This window comes from Agelaius tricolor, unplaced genomic scaffold (genome assembly GCF_023055355.1).
Source record: "Agelaius tricolor isolate 1412-34295 unplaced genomic scaffold, bAgeTri1.0.p SCAF_7, whole genome shotgun sequence".
Classification (NCBI taxonomy): Eukaryota; Metazoa; Chordata; class Aves; order Passeriformes; family Icteridae; genus Agelaius; species Agelaius tricolor.
In genome coordinates, this window is record NW_027269267.1 from 25,183,743 (window position 1) to 25,207,674 (window position 23,932).

A 23,932-nucleotide genomic window follows, 5' to 3' on the forward strand; every position below is an offset into this window, starting at 1 on the left:
CAGTCTTCCCTTATTTAATTTTCTTCTTCCCTGCCTGCAGGTAGCAAGGGAATGCCAGGCCTTCCTGGAAAGACAGGAACCCCAGGGTCCCCTGGGCATCCCAGCTACGTGGCTGGTGTGAAAGGAGACATCGGCGCCAAAGGGCTGACAGGTGTGAAAGGGTATCCTGGTCCTGCTGGTTCTCCTGGCATCAGAGGCTTCCCTGGCACCACAGGAGTCAGAGTGAGTTCAGGCACATGAGGGAATAAGGGTGTCCTTGTGCTGGCATTCAGCTTCTCAGGAAGTGGCATTCACCCCTTGAAAATTTGCCGAACAACAGCAGTGCAAAGATAAAAATGCCATAAGCATTGGATGAATAGATCAAATACTTTTGCTTGCTCCCTCCAACATTCATAAGGCAGAGTAATTTCTTTTCTCATTGTGAGACATCCAGATTTCATATGCTGGTATTTTGCCAGTGAGGACCCAGATGGTTCCTTCTAGATCTTTAATCCTGTTGCCACAGCTGCTGGTAAAAATTATTCTCAGTGTTGGGCTTATTTTTCTCTTTGTCCCAGGACTTAATGGTATCACTGCCAAAAGTTACTCACTGTCACTTACTTAACACTAAAAGAGCCTAAGAATCTTAGCCTCTAGAGGGTAATTCATTGTAATTCACTTTGGCTGCAAAATAAGTTACACTGGAAGAAATAAACACTTAGAAAAGGCCTGACAATGGACTCATAGACATCATTTATTTAAGAGACACAAAAACTATGTTCCTTTCTCAGGTTCTCTTTGCCTTCAGGTTTCAGTAAGATTTTTTTTTTTAACCAAGGACTGCAGGACTGTTAGGGTTTAACCTCAGCCAGAATCTAAGCCCCACCTGGTCACTTGCTCCCCCACACATCCCCAGCAGGATGGGGAGAAGAGAATTGGAAGGGTAAAAGTGAGAGAACTTGTGGATAAGAACAGTAAAAATGAAATAAACTACAATAACAATAAATAATAATAGTACTAGTATTAATAATAATAATATAAGAATGATAGATAAATAAAACCCAAGAAAGACAAGTGATACAAATGAAAACTATTGCCCACCACCAACTGGCTGATGCCCAGACAATCCCCAAGCATTGTTACCCTCCAGTCCACCATTCCCCTGCCTTACATTCTGAGCATGAGGCCACAGAGTGTGGGATATCCATTGGGTCAGTTGGGATCAGCTGTCCCAGCTGTGTGCCCTCCCAAATCCTTGCTCACCCCCAGCCTGCTCACTGGCAGGGTGGAGTGACAAGCAAAAAATGTCCTGACACTGTGCAAGTTCAGTTCAGTAGGAATGAAAACATCCTGTGTTATCAAGCACAAATGTTTCCAGCACAAATCCAAAACACAATCCTGTACTGGCTACTGTTAAAAAAAAAACTCTGCCCCAGCCAAAACTAGCACAAGGACTCATTGCTGTATATGCATAATGCTCAATTTTAAACTTAAGCCTTTGCAAACATAACTTGTCCCTTGGTTGGTACTGATTTAGATTAACAGACTGCTGGCACATTACTCTATAAAGTACTACAGAAATTCAAAAGTGGTACTTTTAATAGCCTTTTTTTAGTATTTCCAAAGTCAGCTGCTTGGAAGGTTGAATAAATCCTCATCTTCACTAACTGATGCTTGTTTTCAATCATATGATAGGGAGAAAAGGGCATTCCAGGAATTTCAGGCCATTTTGGTACTCCTGGCTCACATGGAGAAATAGGTGAGTTTGTTCTCTTATCTGAGCACTCTGTATTCAACACCCATCAAATTCTTGACATTAAGTTTCTGAGGGGTGTCAGTGTGTCTTCAATCCCAGAGTCTTTCTACAGTCTTACAGAATGATATTGTAGGTGTGGAAGACTCTAAAAAGGTTAATACTGTTCATTTCATGCAACACTGTGCTGTCCATGGATAAATCTGTGGCAAGGAGGGAGGCTGTTCCAGACACTTTCTTTGCTGTCTTTAATTTACTTCTCTTCTATTCTACAAAGATAATAGTTGCAGACTTTTGCCTCTGAAGTTGCAATTCCTTCAAAACAACAGGAAGTACTGTTTAAATTAAAGCCTTACCACTCATGTGTTCATTTTTGTTTGAAATAGGTGATCGGGGAGATACTATCAACTTACCAGGAATGCCAGGCCTGAAAGGGGAAGTTGGTGTGCCAGGCTTAACAGGTATTAATTTCACAGTTGCTCTCTGAATGTGTTTCTTTTCACATACCAAAGTTCCCAGAGAAAGGGAAGGGGAGTTTTCTATGGGCTTTTGGTGGCTCTTGAGCCTGTGTTCTCATAACAGCTCCTGGAGAGGTTAATCTTCTCTCTATTGAAATTAATATGTGCTGCATTTACCTCTTCAACTGAAAATACCATTACAGCAGTAAACATCATCACTGGCAACTCCAGTAAACATTTCTATATAATTTGTTTTGCTGTTTATGACAAAAAGAGCATTATCAGGCCATGATTATAGAAGGTGGGATAGCAAAGTCTTGTAGATTTTGGATTGAGTTGTTAGGTAGTATATTAAATTTCCCTGTACATGCAGCGCACTTGAACATCAGTATCCTATTCCACATAATTTGGGAGCACTTTTAAAAAGAAGTTTAATGATCATTTGGCCAGAGGACTGTTCATGCTCCCAGATTATGTAAGCACCCTGACTAGAAGAATGTCTTTATGTGGCAAGACCAAGACCCATTCAGTAACCACGTTCATGTTATGCTTGTTTGCTTAAAAGAATATGAAAAGAATAAAGGAATATACTGGTTTTGTGGTTTTCCAGGCATAAGAGGAGGTGTGGGACCAAAAGGAGAAGGTGGTGATCCTGGTTTCCCTGGAATTGAAGGCCTCAAGGGCACGCAGGGTGTCCCTGGCTCTGTGGGACAGGAAGGTAAAATATTCTTTTTAACACTCCAAAGAATAACATTGTTTAAGAGGAAAAAGAAAAATACTCTTTCCATCAAAAGAAAGTAATTAAGTTTTTAATATGTTCATCATTCTGGAAATTGGTGAGGAGCAGTGACAAGGATATGGAACTTGCAGCAGAAGTTAAAAGGAAATTGCAAAAACCTAACTCTACTTGATATAATTTTTTCCTCTTCTATAGCAACCATGTGTCCTGTCAAAGTGTTATATTGCTGGCATACTCAGGTATTCTAATGTCTCAATACTACAAGGAGTAGGCTTTTCAGTGACCTTTCCTGCCATAAATGAAGTCAGTATCTCCCAGGACACAGTTACAGAGCCTTTGAGCCAGGCTCATGGGCCAACTCTACAAAAGAAGCCAAGTCAGGTTCAGCTGTGGCTGGATCACACACTCAGGGCTTAAGAACACGTCCTGTTGCAGGAGGATCATGGAAAATGCTCTTTTAGAACAGTTGTTCCACACTTCTTCTCATTAGAGGGCTTAGAAACTCCAGCCAAGACTGGAAGAGCTTCAACAGGTGCCTCACTGGGAAACGTTTCTTGTCTGGTCAGCTTCTCAGAGGGAAAGGCAAAACAAGTGCAGCAGAAGGGGGAAAGGGACATGCACAGAAATGAAATCACTAGTTGTAACTGGCAATAGAAGTCAAGTTATTTTATTAGGAGGAGCCTGCTGTCTTTCTGAGGCTGTCAGAAACCTGAAGTTTGGAATGAGCTGTTCTTTTATACTTTGTCTCTCCTACCTGTGCTCTCTTTAGTTTTCTCCCACTTGGATGAGCAGTGCAGTGTCATACAATGGCATCAGAGAGAGAAAGTCTTCATCTTTCTGCCTGGGAGAATGAAAGTAGCACAAGTCTGTGTTTTGGCTGTTGGTTTTAAGGATGCTCATGAGCAATGATTCATTGTTGTCACACAGGTTTGCCAGGACTGGTTGGCCCCCCAGGGCAGCAAGGAAGCCCTGGCACTCCTGGACTTACAGGTCAAAAGGGAGCTCCTGGCTGGCCTGGCTTACCAGGACAAGCAGGTATTTGTACAGCTTCAGCTATTCAATCATTTCTGTGTGAGCACTTGCAAATGTTCTTTTGGGGTGAAGAAGAAGAAAGGGGGGTTTTGCAGTTCAGAGTGGCAGAGTTTCCTGTACTAAAATATTTGTTCCTCACAAAGTCCAAGTGTATTAACAATGAGATGTTGCTGATTTATGGCTTCTGGTGTCTTTTCAGCTCGTTTTAACTGTTGATGACCTCTTCAACAAGGAAAGCAGTTTCAAGAAACATTTTTGTTTTTCATGACAGCTAGGAAGAAAAAAAGCAATAAAAATTATTAAACATGCAGCAAGGGTAGTAATGTACAATATGAGAATATTATAATGTGGCATTAGATAGCAAACAATGTATTTGTCCTGCATCATCACCAAAAACTTTTAACTGATTCAATGTCTGGTTTCAAGAATAAATGACTTATGGTTTAGACAGAATTGTGCTATGAAAATGCAGGTGATTGTTTAAAATGAAGCTGTTTGTATCACAGGATACAGAATCTCAATGGCTGCCACTTAATTCTTTACTATATTAAGGCAGCTGATTTTTTTCTAACTTTCAGCCAGAAATCTTTTAGTAAGATTCTTCTATCTGAATCTGCCTCAAAGCTACGCTAATACACTTATGAAGACTGCCTTTTTAGACAGTGAAGAGAGACAGACAGACACTTATTTTTCTGAGACTGAATAGTCCTCCAGAGCTCTGGCCATTGTCTAGCTTTAACATCATACTTACCATTTTGACAGGTACAAATAGATGGAATAAATTTTACCTGTAACAATAGTAACGGTAGCTATCAGACATTATTTTAGAGTTTTGGGGTTTTTTTAAATGACACAGAATGAATTGCTCCTGAAGACAGCTTTATTATAACCCCATTTAGAGTCTACAATTATGTCATAATTGTCTTGGCTTGAGGATTTTGGAAAACTAAATGGTTATTAAAAAAACTATGGCAGCAAGACTGGAACTAATGACATGCTGCCAGATGGATCAGAGATATTTTTAAAAATATCTCTTGAGTAATGAGTTTATTGGATAAGAACAAAATTTGCCAATCAAAAAACCATAGCATGGTGTATTTCATAATAAACTTAGAGTAATTAATTCATTTGCATATAATACACCATATTTTAATATAGAATCGCATTTATTCAAGCATTTGATTTTTTTTGCCCAGGAATATATACAGACTAATAAAAATTATTATGATAATCATGAATATAATTTTAAAACAGGCCAGCCTGGCTTCAGAGGAATCAGTGGACTGCATGGTTTACCAGGCACTAAGGGCTTACCAGGATCACCAGGTAAGTGAGGCTGTTACTCTGCCTGTTCACAGGCACAACATTGTGTTCTCTTCAAGTTTGGTCAGTGAGATCTTTGTAAGGCAACTTTTTAAACTGTGTCCTCCAAAGCTTTGGAATGTGCTTCAATATTGTGGGCTCTGGCAAACAACTCATACACTATGTGCAACTCCATAGGTGGATCAGAAGACAACTTCAAATCATAATTTCTTTCCTCTGATAAAGTTAAAACTTCAAGGCCTTTTTTCTCATCATGAGCCTTTAATCCAATGAGCCATTACAGTCTCATGTATTTTGTAAATCCACATGCTCTGTACATGTCCTTTAGCATGCACTGTTGTATGCAGAAACGTTTCAGCTTTCCTCTTTATTCTGAACAACTCAACAGGTCCAGATGGGTACGGCTCTGCGGGTTTCCCAGGTGCAGTGGGGGACAAAGGAGAAGCAGGAGAGCCAAGCAGAGTAGAAGGCAGCCGAGGACCTCCAGGCCAGAAGGGAGAGAGAGGTGTTCCAGGTCTGTGCTCCAGAGAATGGCATCCACCTGTGACTTGTTTCCTCTGTGGGTGTTAGAGACATCACAAAATACACTATGGTATAGACAGGTGAATGGGTGAACTCCCCAAGCTGGGGAGATCACTGTTTGGAGTTTGTGCTGCAGCTCAGCCAGCCCTTGCCCAGGATCAGCAGTGTGTATTCCCCAGTGCTGCACAGCCTGACTGCTTCCCCATCTTGTAGCACCCACTGGGCTCAGCAAGCTGCAAAGGCCAGAGGCTACTCTCAGCCATCAGCTCCCCAAATATTTTTAATCGAGTTCCGGTGACACAAAAGCAGGACCCCTCTCTCTTTTTGTTGCAAACCTGTCCATATTTCCCTTTCTCCTGAAAGCCTCACTGTCTCTCAATGTGTGATGGTCCTGCTGGCAACTCAGGGGCTCTGTTCCCATACACAGTGCTTTGCTGGTGCCATCTATCCCTTGTGCAGAGCAAGCTCCAGCCCTCTGTGCTGTAACAGACTGTGCTCATCTCAGAATGGGTCACCACCTGGTTTTCATCCATCAAGAAGCCACCAGACTGATGTTATGAACAAATAAACTAATTATATATGTTTTTGGGGGGGTTGTTTTTTAAACAAAGCCTTTGTCTGCTTGGTTCAATGGCTCATACATATTCTTTTGTGTTACACTTTATTGTTACTAACATGCTATGCTATCCTCAAACGCCATTCAGAGATTTGTTATCAAGCATTCAAAAAAACAGCTTACCTCATTCATTTTTATTTGTCACAATTATAAACAGAAGGTCGGCTTCCTAACAACTTCAGGATACTTAAAAGAATAATCTGTTATTGGTAGGGCAGATTTTTGACCACTTAACAATTTTTCATCTCTAAAGAACTTCTTGGATTTGAACTTTTGGTTTTAACTCATGCCAGATAATGCTAATTGTCAGCCCTGACCCTGCAGGCACAGAAGAACAAAGCTGCCTTCCTGCCTGCTTCAGTATACCTAGGATATTTTGAGTACTTCCTATCTTGAAATAATATTTTACCTGGCAGACACAAGATTATCAGTATTCAACACAGTGAAATGTAATTAGCTGCCCAGAGAGCTTTGGGAGAGGACTAGTATTTGGTTCTTTAAAAAATAAAAAACTACTTCTTTTTCATCTGAAAAAATAAAACAAAAATCAATGGGAACTGCAGGTGTTTTCTATTTTGAAAATCCCACTCCTTAGTCTAAGGTGACTCATTTTAATTGCAATTGTGCATTTTCCTTGCAGTATTAATTATTTCTTTTTTTCCCTTCAGGAGTCCCAGGATCCTTTGGTATTCCTGGGCAGGAAGGATTTCCAGGGCCTCCTGGGATTTCAAATATATCAGGATATCCTGGTGATAAAGGCTCCCCAGGTCTAGATGGAGTACCAGGTAATTCATGCAACAGCAGTCATTGTTATTTCTGTCTTGAATCAGTAAAGTAGCCCTATTAAATATAGCACTAAAATTGTTGGACAGAACTCATGGTAGATCAGATAATAGAGGGGTTATCAGATAGATAATAACCTCTTGAAAGCAAAAGGCTTGATTGTCCTCATGGGAGGGTTTAATCTTCATGCAAATACCAGATTAAATAATCCAGAATTCTCTTGACAACTTTCAGAAGCATTATGCTAATCTACTATTCTAAAATCTGAGGTCTGTGGTAGACTTGCAAGTCTATTAAATAGTCTTAATCATTCACAAAATTCTCCTATGTGAAATGACCATGCAAGCTAAATTACACTGGAAAGGATTAGCTCTTCCTTCTTGAAAATTCCTGTACCTTATTGGACTGCATAATCATTTCAAACTGCAGTGCCACTATGCAGAGCTTGTAGCAGAAGTTGTTCCACAAACATCTTTATATGGTGGATGGAAATTTTTATGTAAACTCAGCAAAAGCTTAGAACAGACAAACCAGCTGAAAACCAACAAAATGCCTAGGCTTCCAAGTTTAAAGAGGATGTTAGTTGGCCTGACTTTGCATACTGATTCCAACTCTCCAAGCAGTCAGGAAAGTGGAAACAGGAACACCATATCCCAGCCAAAATGGTGAGACAAGTGTGGCTCACTCTGACTTTGCCACATGTATCTTGCAGTCGTATTCTCATGTGATCCAGCTTCAAAAGGCAGCACAAGGGATGCCCCACTCAAAACCCTACATAGCAAGGGCTATTCTCTCCTCAGAAAAAAAAGGTCCAAATGTCTTGTAAGCAGCAGAGGTAACTGAAGAGAAACCTGCCAGGTTTAGCTTCAGGCAATATGAAATTCTAGAAAAAGAAGCTGTTCCCATAATTCCCAAGATAACATGAAGTACTTACTTGGTTCCAGATGTTCAACTGAAGCACTAAGATACACAGAACAGTAAGTCCTTGGCTCTGAGTCAGATACTTGCTGCTCTCTGATTTCTCTCTAGCTACTTGGATAATTTAGGATGAAGCAAGGAAACACCTAGGGAAGTGGGGCATTTGGTAGTGAAGGAATAGTTCATGGAAGGCTGTATATCAGCAGGCACCCTATTTCTGCTGAAATCTTGCTTGAGATAACACTATTTTGTGGGAGTTTCATACTCTAATTCCTCTGCCACTGCTGCCAGCCTGAGAGCAGGAGCAGGAGTGCTGAATAAGTCTGTCCCCTGCTTAAATTAAGGAAATAGAACCTGATGGATACAGTTAGATAGTTCTGTTACTTTCCTCTGTGCCCAGGTGTTAAGTATAAACAGAGTACAATCTATACGTCCTCTAAACAGGCTATCCAGGACCACAGGGGCACCCTGGAACACCTGCTCCACCAGGAAGCAAAGGAGAAAGTGGAGAAACAGGTAGGACTGGAGAAATCGGCCCAAAAGGAAGCAGAGGTGATCCTGGATTATCAGGAAGACCTGGCCTGCCTGGATTCCCTGGACCAAAAGGTAAGGATGGGAAATGCTGATCATGGCAGAAAGCAGGGGAGCCTTCTGTGCTACAGCAGCTTTAACACCGTGACTTTTGCACTCACTTGGTTTGTGCTGAAATGCAATAATGCCACTTGTCATTTTGCATTAAAGGTCCCAGGGGTGAACAAGGTGTCATTGGCTTTATGGGCACAGTAGGATTTCCAGGTGACCTGGGACCCATCGGACCCAAGGGGGATAGAGGAGTAACGGGTAAGTGTGTGCAGTCATGTGTGTGACTCCTCCTGAAACCACTCATTCTGCAGCTCCACAGAGCTGATCTAACTGGCCCTGCTTTGAGCAGCAGGTTGGGCTTGGTAACCTCCAGAGCCCTCCATCCTGCATGACTCTGTGAATTCTGGAAAATTCCAGGGGGCAGATGCCTGAATTTAACATGAGTAGTCAAGTTTTGGCTTTATGAATTTGACTGGTATGAGGTGCCAACTCCAAAATCAGAGCCGCTTTTGCAGTCAATAAAAAGAAGGATTTATTGTCTAAATTAATCCTGCAGAGTAGACATCCTGAATATTTAAAGAGAGCTTTAAAATCCACCACTCCATCTATACCATCACGTATTTGTGTCTCTTGAAGCCCACCAAAAGATGGTGCCGCACCTCAGAGACTTGCAGCTGTTTGGGGGGGAACTTTCCAGCTTCCTGTGTCATAAATGAGGGAGCAGTAGCATCATTAATTTCCTTTTGCTTATCTATGTACAGTTCAGGTGAAGACAGTCTCTTGGAGATGATCCCATACTTGGAGATTGTCTCATCTTGGGCATCCCATACCCACACATATTTCCCCAATATAATATAGCTGCTATACCCAAGCTGGTGAGTCGCAGACCATAGACCTCTCATGCATATGCAGCCCAGTAAGAGCAACATGTCTCTGGATGAAAGTACATTAAGGAAAAAATATAGGGTGGTTGGGGTTTTTCTGAATCAAACTATCTCATCTTGCTTCTAATGACAGGCTTCCAGGGACCTCCAGGCTCTCCTGGGCGAGCCCCTGATCCCCCAAGGCTGGTTGCTGAGCAAGGTTCACCGGGTCCCCGTGGAAGTATAGGACCTCAGGGAAGCCCAGGAGATATGGGACCTCAGGGCCCACCAGGAGATCCAGGTAGGAATCACATATTCAGACTGAAAGCTGTTCCCCTTAGCAGACTGAGGCCACCAGAGCACTGATTTGATGCTCTTCTACTTTAAAGTCTGTAATCCAGAAAGGAGAGTCAATTTTTAGTCTTCCAAAGCTGAGGCTTCAGCTTTCTTCCTCCTCCTAGCATTCAGAACATAAGCAAAACAGGAAATAACTTTGGCAACACTCACAAAGCCAAAGCAACATCAGATACGGATCTCATGCACATCAAGACTGAACATTTTTGGTGAAAAATGCACATCCTTGTGGGAACACTGTCAGCTCGGGGAATAACATAGCATCAGTGATGTGTAGAGCTGATGCACTGCACCTTTTGCCATGAGCCTCATCAGAGATAAGTGGTGCCAAGAGAGAAGGATTAAGGTTGTGGGACTCATGTAGTCTTGACCCCAGCAAGCTTTTCTAGTGAACTTGGTGCTTTTTGCCTGAGCAAGTACCATAGGATCTTACCTTCAGTGCAAACCCAGCAGACAGGACCAAACGTACACAAGTAGAGCTCATGTTAACAAAGTGGGATGGGCATGTTGATATGTCTGCAGTCACTGTGCTTATAACCATTGTTGTATAAGGTTTCAGAGGCTCACCAGGAGAGCCAGGACTCCAGGGCAGGGGTGGCATTCCAGCTCCTCCTGGCTCCAGAGGGGAACAAGGAGGAATGGGATTTCAGGGTCCGGTGGGATTTGAAGGTAAGAGATATCACACATCACCTTTTTCCTCTTTCCCATTTCTCTGCACTTAATCTCTCTGCAGTTACTACTTCACTGGAAGGAAATGAGAGGAGAGAGAGGAGGGGACAAGAGAAGGGGGCAGGGAGCAAAAGGAAGGTGCAGCAGGAGAGGGAAAGGGAGGGGAGGAGAGCATCTGTTTTCATAGATACTTCACAAGGGACAACTAATTAAATGTTAAGAGTTACCTTAGAGCAGTATTTTCAGAATAAATTTTGATAGCTGTAAATATCAGTCCACTCATGACTTTGTTTCATTCTGAGTGTATTTATTCTCTTTAAGTATTTTCAGCCTAGTGTTTAACTAAGTTACATTCATGGAGATGAATGGCTGGGTAGGTGAAACTTGGATAGTTTAAGGGAATGTATCTGCAAAGGAAATACCTGTGTCCTTATCAAATCAAAGAGCAGAACTATTACTATCTTAGTTAGCTACGCACACAAAAAAGAGGTATTTCCAGAGCATAGTTTCAAGTGTATGAGTCAAATGCAAGAAGTCCAACAACCACTGGTTAATCTTGGACTAAGAAAATATTTTAAAGGAAAAATCTGCTCATCCCTGTATGCTCAAATTCATCAGAACTTTATTTGTGACTTTCCCTAGTTCTGGTGTTAAATGCATTATGTTAGAAACCAGGGAGCCTGATCCAGCAACTGTTATAATCCTAGAACTGCAGCTCTTCTAACAAAAACTTACCATAAAGCAAAGGCATCATGCCATTAAGCTGTTTGTCAGCAGCTTAGCTGGAATATCAGCTAGCACCAGATCATTTGTGGGAGCACAAACCCAGTTGGATTCTTTCTTTTCTGCTCTCCTCTAAGGCCAGCCAGGCCGCCCCGGCAGCCCCGGGCCCCCAGGCATGCCGGGCCGCAGTGTCAGCATGGGATACCTGCTGGTGAAGCACAGCCAGTCCGACCAAGAGCCAATGTGCCCAGTGGGCATGAACAAACTCTGGAGTGGATACAGCCTGCTGTATTTTGAAGGACAAGAGAAAGCACACAACCAGGATCTAGGTATGTACAAATACTGCTTGTTGTATTGCACTAGTTTATTTAGTTGTTTTGCACTGGGTTATTAGAGATTTGCACAGAGTAGTCTTTATATTGCACTGAATAGTTTATGTTATATCACATGGTTTGTTCTTCCCCCTCTCCTATCACACGGCTTCTCCCTCAGCCACCCCTGTCCCCAGTACCCCCTGGTGGTCTATTCCCTGGATAGTCCCTCCCCTCACCCCTCCCTACTGGTATCCCATTGGCCGTGGTCCTTCTCCTCCGCCCCCCATTCCCCGGATATAAGTGTCTCCCGCCATGAGCCATGAGGTCTCTTCCCATGTGGGTTTTTCCATGTGGTGGTTCTCAAGGCAATAAACAGAGGACGTTCGTCCCCACATGGAGAAGAGCGCTTCCGGTCTTTTGCTTTCATCCATGTAAGACAGTGTGGGCTGCAGTCCATAGCTGGCCAGAGTGGACCTAAACAGCTGGCAGCAGCCTGGATTCCAAAGGCTGGGACTACAACAAACAGGCTTAGGAAGCACCAAAACGAGAATATAAAAACTGCATGTCTTCATGGATTGGCCCTGAGAGAGCTCCTGCAAATCATTAGTGTTGTTTGAGGGCACCTGTAAAGCCAGCAAAACATTCTGGACCACGGGGCTTTCCTGGCAGGTACTTGGAAAGAGCAGGAAGCTGGAAGTGTGCATTGTCTTCTGTGAGAATGATTGCTTTTTTCTTCTTCTTTTTGAACAGGGCTGGCTGGCTCGTGTTTGTCTCGCTTTAGCACCATGCCATTCCTCTACTGTAACCCTGGGGACATTTGTTACTATGCAAGTCGAAATGATAAATCCTACTGGCTCTCAACCACAGCACCTCTCCCAATGATGCCCGTGGCAGAAGAAGACATTAAGCCATATATCAGTCGCTGCTCGGTCTGTGAGGCCCCAGCTGTGGCAATTGCTGTCCACAGCCAAGAAGCTTCTATTCCTCACTGCCCTGAAGGCTGGCGCAGTTTGTGGATCGGATATTCCTTCCTTATGGTATTGGGTCTCCAGGGTCACATTTTGTGCAGCAATGGCTTTTAAATTTGAATGTTTGGTACTGGTAAGGCTGCTCCACTTCAGAGGCAGCAAGACCAAAACCATGCATCATACTGGGGAACCAGGGAACTACAAAAGTAATTTTTAGGAAGATGAAAATTTCTGTGAATTTCAGAGAAAATTGTCTCTTGTCAGAGTAGCATCTGGAAACCTTACTTTATGTACAAAATAGCATTTCAGAACACAATTAAAGGACAGCTGTGACTTAACAAATAAAATTACAATGAGGTGCAACAGGAGCATACAGAGCATTGTCACAGCTAAAGATTTGGAGTTATTTACATACATCACTACTAAGAAGCTGATCTAGGGGGAAAAAAGAAAAAGCAACAACATTCTTTTTCCATTCTTTTCGAAATTTAAAAATCGCTGGTGCTTTGGTCGAAGATTTTGAAGCCAAAGTCTTTCACTTACTCTGGAAAGAGAGACAGCCTCTGATTGTTTGAAAAATTAAGTTTCAGTGTTGTTGGCAGTAAGAGCTGAGCTGTACATCCCATTGTGTACGTGAGCTCTTCAATCTTGTGATCTTATAATTAGGAAATGGGATGTTACAGAAAAACTTAGTGCTGGGTGTACAGCAGAAAACCTACTGAAGGGCCTGACCATTTTTGCAAGACTCTACAGAGGGATAATATGAGCCCCAGAGAGCTTAGCACGGTAAAGAGCATCTAAAATGTCAGTGAATGGTCTGACAGATGCTCATTTTTCTGACTTGCTTGATGAACACAAGAGTCAAAACCTGCAGCAGCATGCCCATGTTGTTAATTTTTTGAAGACTGGGCTGAATCCTGAAGTAAACAGTACTGGAAAAGAAACAAGATTTCTGTGGCAGAAGACATCATAAAAGAACAATAATCAATCATACCCACAAACCATTTGTATGTCAAAAGTCAAAAAAATCCGTACATTTTGAGAGAGTAGGTCAAATTTTTTACCATCCCTGTGTTTGACCTTTCTTTTGCTTCTATAAAAAGCCCTGATACCAATCTCATAGTTCCTTCACAAGAATGCCAAGAATTAATTAAATATTTTCAGAGCCCCATGTAAACACTGAGCATTGTTAAGAGCAAAGTTGTCACCTTAGCAAGAACTTTTTGCCAGAACAAAGTCTGTCAGCACTGTGAGAAAAATCCCCATTTTCCCAGCTAGCTTGTGGAGCAAATGAAGTGTTTGGTGTATGCATTTTTGCTTCTCAGGCAACTGTGGAAGAAGTAGAGCACACTTGTGGTTTTCTCAGAGTACATGCTGTTTTAATTCCTTGGCTTAAATTTGTCACCTCCTTCCCCTGAGTAAGGGACAATCCTCAGTCAGCACAGACTCTGCCAAAACAGAGGAGCCAGAGAAGTCAGTGAGATTTCATGTAGCAAGGGCACTCCACTATCACACATCCTATATGGGTAAGCATTGCAGGAGGATAAAAAGCCGTAGTGAATACCAGAAGAGATGTTATAGGCATGGAGTTGGAGCTTACAGACCAAGCATGGAATACCAGTGCTCATCCTGAGGTTGCCAAGCAGGGCTGCTCCCACACCAGGGCTCAAATAGCATCAGCAGGGTTTACTATCTGCTTTCCAGCTCCAACTGCAGGGGCCTCAAAGTTGAAATAATTTATGCTGCCTCTTACATTCCCTACATTTACAAAACTGTTTAAGAACTTTATTTTCCAGCTGCTTTCTTTTATAGTACAGATTCCTTCAGTTCCTAACAAAAATTCTACAGTATAGCTTAAGAAGACAGCTGTGTATTTATTAAAGGGACAGAAAAAGTGCCCATTTTGTTAGTAATGCCTTTGACAGAAGGAAAGCAACATTCAGTTCATTATCACAGTACCTGTCAAAGGCAACAGTTGAGTGGTGTAAAGATGCATGATTCTGGTGTTAAAAAACCACGTAATACAAGGAACTAGTTATTGTATAGAAGCCAATTCTGTTTCTGCAGTGCTCCTCACATGCAATGCAGAGTAAGACTTTATAATTTGAGAAGTTTGAATTAAATATATGGTGAAAAATTGTTCTTAATGAGGGTAGTAAAACAGAGGAGCAAGATGGTGCAGACAAGTTGTGGGAGGTCCATCCTTGGAGGTATTAACAACTCCACTGTGGAACAACTGAGGGCAACTTTGGTGTCAGCTCTGCTTTGAGCAGGGAACTGGGGGAAGTGACCTCCAGTGGGCCCTTTCCACCTAAATGATTCTCCAATTCTAAAATTTCCAACAGTGAAAATCTTAACTACAGAAAAGATGCTTATTAGAAGATTTCAAAGAGGCATCAGCACATGGGCTAGCTGCTTTATATAGTTATAGCATAGCCAAACCCTTACACAGCTGCAGGACTGGCCAACTTTCTGCTCTGGAGATAAGAATTGGGAGCAATTCTAGTGGTTTTTCTCTTTTCACACATGTAAGTTTATGCCAGCACTGCCTGAGGCTGCACTCTGAACACTGCCCTCCTTGTCTCCCTTAGCACACTGCTGCTGGTGATGAAGGTGGAGGACAGTCGCTGGTTTCTCCTGGGAGCTGCCTGGAAGATTTCAGGGCGACTCCTTTCATCGAATGCAACGGCGCCCGCGGAACCTGTCACTACTTTGCAAACAAATACAGCTTCTGGCTCACCACCATCGACCAGCCCTTCCAAAGCAAGCCCTCGGGAGACACGCTCAAGGCAGGACTCATCCGAAGCCATATCAGCAGATGTCAAGTCTGTATGAAAAACTTATAGAAGTCTCTCGCAGTATAAGGAACCTCCTTATCGCATAGTTCTTGTACTGAGGAGCCTTCTGAGGTGGTTAGACAATTGAATAAATCATGTTGGTGCTTTTTTTAACTTATTACCTCAAAAGCTGAATGGAAATTAATTTTTTAAATGTCTGTAAAAGCAAGTTAAGTATAACACAAATTAAGTCGAACAGATCTAGTGGTGTGTTCTCCCACTATGCAGAATATATACACATTTTTTGCTAGTCTAATATTACATCATTTGCCAAATGATAGAAATACTCACAGCTTTGAAACACCCAAAGAACTTCAGTAATAAAAGGTTTCCTTGGTCAGATACCCACCGCCTTTACCTGAAGAGAATATATGTATCTTTCTATTTACTGTATTTGTCACAACGGTAAACACTAACAGCTGCAGTTCCATAAATTAACACAGGATGATCTAAGTCCTAAATTGTTGCAAAATACTGAAAATGTACTGTGGTCCAAAATGCTCATGTCCAGCACTGAAACCTAATTTACATTTTAGTATTTTCTGCTTGGGCATTTCAAGCACACCCAACACCATCTTTTTTTTTTTTCCTCCAAAGCCTCACCATGCTTTAGCACTTAACCACTGCCAGTAACAAAGCCCACAGGCTCCCAAAAACAGTAAATCACAAAAAGCAACTCTTTCAGTTTGGTTAGAAGTCTACATGAAGAAGATTAGCATTTTATTTTATTTTACAAGCTTGATGGTGTTTTTTTCCTAGACATACCCCAAGCCAAACAATCCCTTGCTCCACCATGCTGTGGACATTTCTTCTGCGTCCCACCACCCCCACAGCAGCAGCAATTGGTTTTTGCATTGCACCTTTTCCCCTCCAAAATGAAGCCACTCATCACAAACAAGCTTTAGGCACATCATGTTGGAGCAGCACACAGGGTAGGGTGTGCAGGAGTGCTGGAGGCCACATGACCCTCCAACACAGAACTGGCAGCCCTGCCAGCTGGCTCTTTAACGTGTCCTGTCCTGACAGCTGGGGACAAGTGGCAATGGGATGGCCACCATCCCAACCTGCAGAGTCATCCTTGCAAAAGCAAAGGGGAGGGAAGCAAGGCATTTATTTGGCATCATCTTTTCCTGTAGAAAAGGGGTGATAATTGGCAGAATGGCTAGTTCTTTCCTTCTCTAGAGAGAAACAATTTAGCCCAAAGTTGTCTGTCAGCACTGCAAGAGAGGAGGGAAAAAAGGATCAGCTACAAATTTCATGTTCACATAATCTGATTAATATTTATAGCAATGACAGTGATTTTTCAGTAACTCACCTCACTCCTGCTTCAGGTGCTTCTTGGCTTTTATTATTACATTCCAACCTCACTGTATCATAAATAAACCCTTTTTTTCTACATCTCTATTTGTTGGTGATTTCTGTTTTGTAAACTGTGTTTTTCCATATAATGCATATGGACTACTCTGTTGAAATAGTTTGTTTGCACTAAGGAATTAGAAAAGCACTCCCAGCAAACTCCTCCCACTGAAACTCAAACTCTTCAACCGGGGAACACTTGTTTGTTTCATTGCACTTAAAAAGATCTAAGAGGGAAGCTGTCTCTAAAATCACTTATTTAAGATGAACAAGTAAAATAGTATTTAATCTGTTGTTAGAATGATGAAAGCAAATAAACTGTGGCATTGCAGATTATAACAACCAGACTTGACAAGTGTTACCTCCACAAACAAAAAAAAAAAAAAAATTAAAGGTCTAGAATCATAGAATGGGTTGAATTGCAAGGGACCATAAAAATAATTTTGTTCCAAGCCCCCTGCCATGGACAGGGAGATCTTTCACTAGAACAGGTTGTTAAGAGTGACATCCAACCTGGCCTTAAACACTTCCAGGGATGGGGCACCCAAAACTTCTCAGGGCAACGTATTCCAGTGCATCACCACCTTCACAGTAAAGATTTTTTTTTAATATCTAATCTAAACCTACTCTCAATTTGAAACCATTCCCTCTTGTCCTGGCACTACATGCCCTTGTAAAAAGTCCCCTGCCATCTTTCTAGTAGGCTGCCTTCAGGTACTTACCTAGCACACTGTCTGACCTACATTAGCTGCTCATATAATTAGATATAGCCATAAACAGAGAAATTACCTGAGCTTTAGATGAGCTCTCTGACCCTGCATTAGTTCTGAAAGGCAGCCCCACAACAAACTTATCACACTTTTATTTATTTCAGCTAAATAGAACTCTTAGTACTGAAAGCATTGCAGTCAATGTGAGCTAAATTTATTCCATATTTGCCAATTATCTTAAACATGGCAATAACAAATACCCAAGAACACACAATTTGCCTCTTCCACATATTGCTAGGCAGCAGTGCTTGTAGGATACAGCTATCACTTGTGGGTTGTACAGCATGTAACTCTAGCAATGCAGCACATTCAGTGTTTAAGAAAACTCAAGTGAAGGTTAAACAAATCTGTAAAAACTGATTATGTCAACAACAGCAGCAAACTATTTGGATTTTCATGGCTAATATATTGCCTAATCTTCCTACAAAGATCATTGCTCTTGCACATAAAACTTCAGCACGTGGTTCTTCCACCAACAGTTGCTTTGCCTCTTCATTTTCTCTGATTCAATAAGCTGATCTTAACAAGTTTGTTCAGAGTGGTCCCAGCACAGCATTAAGTGGAACACATCAGCATAGTGCAGGGAAAAGACAAACCAACCATAAAACTCACAGGGTGCTAAGCAGGCTTGAGCTTCTGTACTTGGTGTGTGTCATGTGCTTCAGGTCCATGTACCCAGAGCTGCGTTTCCCCAAAGCTGCGCAATCGCGGCTCAGGGCAGGGAGCTCTGCACACAGACACGTGGAACACTCACAGCACACAGAGGATTGCACCTGGTGAGCTCATCCAGAGCATGAAGGACTCATCCACTGCATGGAAGGACACTGACTTGTCACACTGCCTCTCAGCTGCAAGTTTACCTCCTCTCCTAGGAAGACAGGCTGACAGTTGGGGTTGTTCAGCTGAAAAAGGCTCTGGGGAGATCTTACAGCAGCCTCAAAGTACCTAAAGGAGACTCAACAAGACCTGTAGTGTACAGGGCAAGGGGAAGCAGTTTTAAACTGAAAGAGGGTTGATTTAGATTGGACAGAAGGAGGACATTTTTTTACTGTGAGGGTGGTGAGACACTAGAGTAGATTGAACAGAGAAGCTGTAGCTGTCCCACACCCAAGGGTGTTCAAGGCCAGGCTGGATGGGGCTTTGAGCAACCTGCTCAAGTGGCTGGCAGATGTCCCTGCCCATGGCCAGAGGGTTGGAACTAGATGATTCTTGAAGATCCCTTCCAACCCAAACCATTCCACAGTTGTAGTTGTAGAATCCGCTTTCAGGAAGCTAAAATACCTTTCTACAGAAAAAACTCAGCTACAGCAAAACAAAACAATCCTTTTACTGAACTAGAGTGCTCCAGCCTAGGATGTAAAAAAAAACCACAAATGTTTTGCCTTGGTTTGACCACATCTTCTACTTCAAAGCATGGTGTATGCTTCCTACACTCTCCTGTTTGAAAACATGTGAAGTATAACGTGCTGCCGAGCCTGGAGAAGATAAATGAGGTTATATTTCCCTTCTATAGGTATTAGTGCAACAGTGTATTAACACCGATATAAGTGAAGTCAACATAGTGATGTGAGCTGACCCCAATTATTCCCTCAGAGCTATTGACCAAAAGAGCAGAGTCTGTTCACACCCTATATGACTGTGCTTGTCCATGGCTGCCAGAAATAGAAAATTAGCAAACAGCAAGTATGGCCTTGGCACAGGAGGTGTGAGATTGTTGCCAGAGGAGAGGCTGAGGGGTCACTGCCAATATGCCAAAAGCACCCAAGGGCAGGCAGCAGCTGCCCCTGTAACCCCATGGGGACCAGTGGCACCCCTAGACATGGCCACTCACTGAGGGGGAGTGGGGACATGGCCCTGCAGTTGTTGTGCACACAACAGCTAAACCCTGCTGAACAAGGGACAGAAGCAACATCACAGCACCCCATGACTCACTAACAGAGTAGCAGAAACAGGCAGGAGGCCTTCCCACCAGGATGTGGGCAAGGATGCAGCTAAGAGGCTCAGAAGCTTTGCCAGCCCTATGGGCACTGGTAGAGGAGGTTCTTTTGTGGCCCCCACAAGACTTGTAGCCTTGTTGGGGTTGTCAAGGGCCCATGGCAGACTCCATTTTGCACCATCAGTGCCTGTGGAGGGCAGAAAGCAGGATGGATCCTTCTCAACCACTCTGGCACAGATCCTTCCCCATGGTCAGCCTGGCTCAGCCATCACCTCAGGCACTGGCTGGCCTGTAGCTCACATTCACCCAGCATGGCCAAAAATAGCACCTCTTTTATTTCACTATATGATCACTTCACATAATCCAGACACAACAGGGAGAGAAGCAGGGGGAATAAATGCTTGTCAAATGAGTTCCCCCTCCCTGGCATGGCAGGCAGAGTCCTTAGTCCATGCTTTCAACCACCTTCAGCAGTCCTGGCAGGGAGGATTTCCCTTGGCTTCAGCAGCAACACCACAACAGGCCCAGCCCCAGACAACTGACCTCTTCAACAGCTCCCATGTATTACACAACTACTTCCCAGGTTTTGTCCTGTAATCCCACGATCTCACAAAGGCTGTCATCCCATCATAACTCAGAAATTTCTCAAGGAACAATAGCCAGCAACACTAAAAAAAACAAGAACATCATACCAGACAAGAGTAGCCTTAAAGGCAAGAGTGCAGCACACAAGACTGGTTCCTGCGTCATCTCATTTGGTGAAAACACCCAAGTTGGAGCTCTTAGAAAGACTAAGAATTACTTAACCTCTCATATGAATCAAGTGCTGGTGCAACTAAATTGCAAATATTTATACCTTAAGAAGTGTTGGACGTTAAACTAACAACTATTTTTCCTATTCTGTGCTTTCTAGATGTACATCTCCATCTCCCAAAATGCCTGACCTTGCAATCAGCATGTGTTGCAGGTTCAGCTGCCAACAGAAGCAGAAAAGCCAGTGCTGGACTTCTCACAAGTGTGTCTGCAGAACCCTTTGGTCACAAACAAAACTGAGAGTGTAGCCTGTTTGTCTCTTCCCAGTCCTGAGGGAAGACTACATACTGGCCCTGGAATTGTGTTAATGACTAGAAGGTTTCTAATTATACACATTTTAAAATACCACAGCTCAGGTGCTGTTTAGTCTCTGACACTGGTAGGTGTCTGCAAGCCACTGGCAAACCCAAAAGATTACAACCCTTAGTAGGGCCTGTAGCAATAGGAAAAGGGGTAATGATTTTAAACCACAAAAGGACAGGTGCAGACTAGATACAAGGAAGACATTTTGACAATGAGGTTGGTAAAACACTGCAACAGGTGTTGCACCTGTTGCACCACCCAGAGAGGTGGTAGGTGCCCCATCTGTGGAAATATTCAAGTTTTGATTGGACAGAGCAACCTGATCAAACTGAAGACCTACCTGCTCAATGCTTGGGGAAGTAGACTAGATGACATTTAAAGATCCCTTCCAACCCAAACCTATGATTATTTTATATAATGCTGAGTGGTTTCTCTCTCAAGCCATTCTTCCCCACTACATGTGTACTATGAATTAACTTGAAAGCAGAAAATAAATCTACTGCTCTGCAGGAATTTGCTCAGTAGGACGAACTTCTGAAAAAAAAAAAGTGCTTTAAATACATTTAGTAAAAATTTAATTTATTATTTATTTAGGAATTTTCTCCCTATGTATGGAACAACTGTGATTTGGGTGGGACAGAGAGAGGCAGTGACAAAGAATAAGAACCACCAACCCTTAGTTTTAGAAAATTGTACCAGAGGCACCCAAAAGGAAGATGGAGTCCCCACACAGGAGCTCACAAAATTGAAAATATGCAAGCTGCATCCTTGGGCTTGAGTGGTTGGCTGGTTTTGGAAGGAATGGGGGCATCTCAGGTTGTGTTTAAAAACTAGAAGTTCTTCACTCTGCCTCAGTTCAGTGTGAGCTCCTGGGTCACTACGTGCATTTTTGTAGCTGAGAGGGTTGGGAAACTCCAGGAGCTGTATTAAGTGTTAGCCACACCTTTTTACTGCAGTCAGGAGAGAAACCTGTACCTCATTATTGCTCCTTCATGGGCCTCTTACTCCACAAAAGGCAGTTTCTTCCCTTCCTCCTGCATTAGCCTGTTTCACATCAGAAAACACCAGTCTTCACTTCCCTCCAGGTAGAGGTAATTACTACTCCAGGTAGCAATGTCATGCATAGCTGATAAAAATCAAAGCTGCAGCTCTGCCTGAGAACAACTAAGGAGTGGGAAAAGAGACAGACACAGATGCTGAACACAATGAGACCGCTAAAGGCACCAAAAAGAGGTTTTTACAAAAATACAGACAAAATAAGATTGATTTCTTCCCCAAAACCCACCTATATTAAAAAGAATTACAAGGGAAAAATGGAAGGAAAGAAAAAAAATTCCTCCTGCAACTTGCAATTAGAACAGCCAGAGCTGGGATACTGCTTGTTAACACATGAAAGCCCACTATGGAAGAAGAATTCTCATTAATAAAGTCTCCAAATGAACAGTACATATCCACAGTGATTTTAATAGTTCAGCTTCTGAATCATATGCTGTCAAGTCTGACATAAAAAGATTGCAATTGATTTATTAGCTACAAATATAAATATACCTGGATTTTCTTTTTTTCCTTAAGAATAAAAAAGTACTGTGTGTTCAGTCTTCCAAAGTCAGAATCGTAAGGGAAAAGATCATCATATGAAAGTTTTCAAGAGTACACCAACAGATCATTTACATGCAACATGAAATGGCAAGTCACTAAAAATCAGAATCTTTCAAATCTGTCCAAATGATTGTCACTACCCATTCTAATAACACACCACTTGTCTTCAGAGCCCATGGAAACCGGCAAGTCTTAATCCATAATTTCACTTGCATTCCCATTTTTTTATACATAGAGCTTCCCAGAAGCCTTTCATGGTCAGAAGATTTATTGTTTCTTTTCTTTTCTTTTTTTAATACGCCGTTTTAGTCTACTTATTCCTTGACTTTTCCTTTCTGGTCAACTGCAAGCAGTTCATAGTCCTCATTTTGCTGGTGTGAACAATCCCTCCCCTTTTCTATGTCACATAGATGGTTCAGGTACAACAACCTGATTTTGTCCTTTTGGCTGGCTTGTAGTCCGTGATGTCTACGGTTTGCGGTGGCCCCTCAGCTTTCTGCCGTATGATTATTGGGACTACCATCTCAAACACAGTTTCAAACAGGTAGTCCACCTTGTATCCTGTCTTTGCACTGGTCTCAAAACACATTTTCTCAGCTGCTGGAACATCCTTCTCATCTAGCATTTTGTATTTCAGTATCTTTTTATAGAGCGCGATTGCATCCTCTGCACGGACTTGTTTTCGCACCTTTGAGCCACAGCTGGCACCAGACTTCCCGGGTCTGTTTTCATCCGGTGCTAAAGTACAGTCATCACTGAGGTCAACTTTATTTCCAACAATAGCAAAAATGCAGTCAGCACTTGCACTGTCTGTCAGAGCCAAGAATCTTTCTTCCAGCTCTGTCAGGCTCTGAAGGCTGTTCACGTCGTACGTGAGGATCACAGCAGCCGCTCCTCTGCAGTACATAGACCCGAGGCCATGGAACTGCTCCCGTCCTGGCAAAGGTTTAAACAGCAAATGTTAGCGTGCTGGAAAACACATTATTAACCAAGTAAGAGAGTTTAAGGAATTTTAAACCAATTTCACAAGTCTGGATGAAGCAGTGAAGATAAAAAGGGGTTATTTGCAGCACTTTCAGGTTTTTCCTTCTGTTTTTCCCTAAGAGAGCAACAGTGCCACAGAACAGCTCTGCTCACTGCTTGCTCAGTCTCAGAGAAGGGAATCTGTAGAGACCAGTGAACAAGGAGGCTCATGCAGCATTCATACTTGCAGAGAGCAAAAAAACCCTGGCTTCTTTTTATTAAATTGCACGCTAGTCGATTTACATCACATTAACTATACTACCTTGCTTGCACCCACAGGTGGCCCATCCATCTACCTCACCATTTATAAACAAAAAAGTTCTACTGTTTCAAGTTTTGCTAGAATTTATTACTCCTATAAATCCAGCATGCATTTTCAAGTACATCTAATTCAGAAATATGTATCAAAATCAGTAATCCACTTTTTCTTAAGTTTTGAAGGATTTTTTAAGTCTGATGCTACATGCCCACAGTTCCCAGGTACCTTGGCTTTACAGGAAAGGTCTCTTGTGGTACCCAGCCTGTAGTGATATGCATCTGTCCTTCCACCAGTTTTCACACATTTTTTAGAGTATTAAACACACAATATATAGAAAATCCTAATGCATTCTAAGAGAAATTAATCTTTTAAGTTGTCCTGGTCATTGCTCAATAACCAACAGTTAAAACATTTCTTTCAGGGACTATCTTCCAGCACCT

General features: G+C 42.4%; 2 protein-coding genes across 3 annotated transcripts in view; one reads left to right on the forward strand and one right to left on the reverse strand.

Moving 5' to 3' along the window:
• COL4A2 (collagen type IV alpha 2 chain) overlaps nucleotides 1-16,837 on the forward strand; it is a 142,283-nt gene extending 125,446 nt beyond the window's left edge. For both annotated transcript variants that reach the window (XM_071430597.1, XM_071430598.1), the window contains exons 34-48: nucleotides 41-222; nucleotides 1,675-1,738; nucleotides 2,119-2,193; nucleotides 2,801-2,908; nucleotides 3,857-3,964; nucleotides 5,216-5,287; nucleotides 5,673-5,798; nucleotides 7,091-7,207; nucleotides 8,568-8,729; nucleotides 8,865-8,963; nucleotides 9,723-9,869; nucleotides 10,475-10,591; nucleotides 11,452-11,643; nucleotides 12,379-12,665; nucleotides 15,188-16,837. In XM_071430597.1, coding sequence (XP_071286698.1) covers nucleotides 41-222; nucleotides 1,675-1,738; nucleotides 2,119-2,193; nucleotides 2,801-2,908; nucleotides 3,857-3,964; nucleotides 5,216-5,287; nucleotides 5,673-5,798; nucleotides 7,091-7,207; nucleotides 8,568-8,729; nucleotides 8,865-8,963; nucleotides 9,723-9,869; nucleotides 10,475-10,591; nucleotides 11,452-11,643; nucleotides 12,379-12,665; nucleotides 15,188-15,442 — 2,111 coding nt within the window. In that variant the 3' untranslated portion in view covers nucleotides 15,443-16,837. The remainder of the gene's footprint in view (nucleotides 1-40; nucleotides 223-1,674; nucleotides 1,739-2,118; nucleotides 2,194-2,800; nucleotides 2,909-3,856; nucleotides 3,965-5,215; nucleotides 5,288-5,672; nucleotides 5,799-7,090; nucleotides 7,208-8,567; nucleotides 8,730-8,864; nucleotides 8,964-9,722; nucleotides 9,870-10,474; nucleotides 10,592-11,451; nucleotides 11,644-12,378; nucleotides 12,666-15,187) is intronic.
• Nucleotides 16,838-21,826: 4,989 nt separating this feature from the next.
• The window catches only part of RAB20 (RAB20, member RAS oncogene family), a 29,130-nt gene continuing 27,024 nt past the window's right edge, over nucleotides 21,827-23,932 (reverse strand). The window contains exon 2 of the mRNA XM_071430602.1: nucleotides 21,827-23,146. Coding sequence (XP_071286703.1) covers nucleotides 22,626-23,146 — 521 coding nt within the window. The 3' untranslated portion in view covers nucleotides 21,827-22,625. The remainder of the gene's footprint in view (nucleotides 23,147-23,932) is intronic.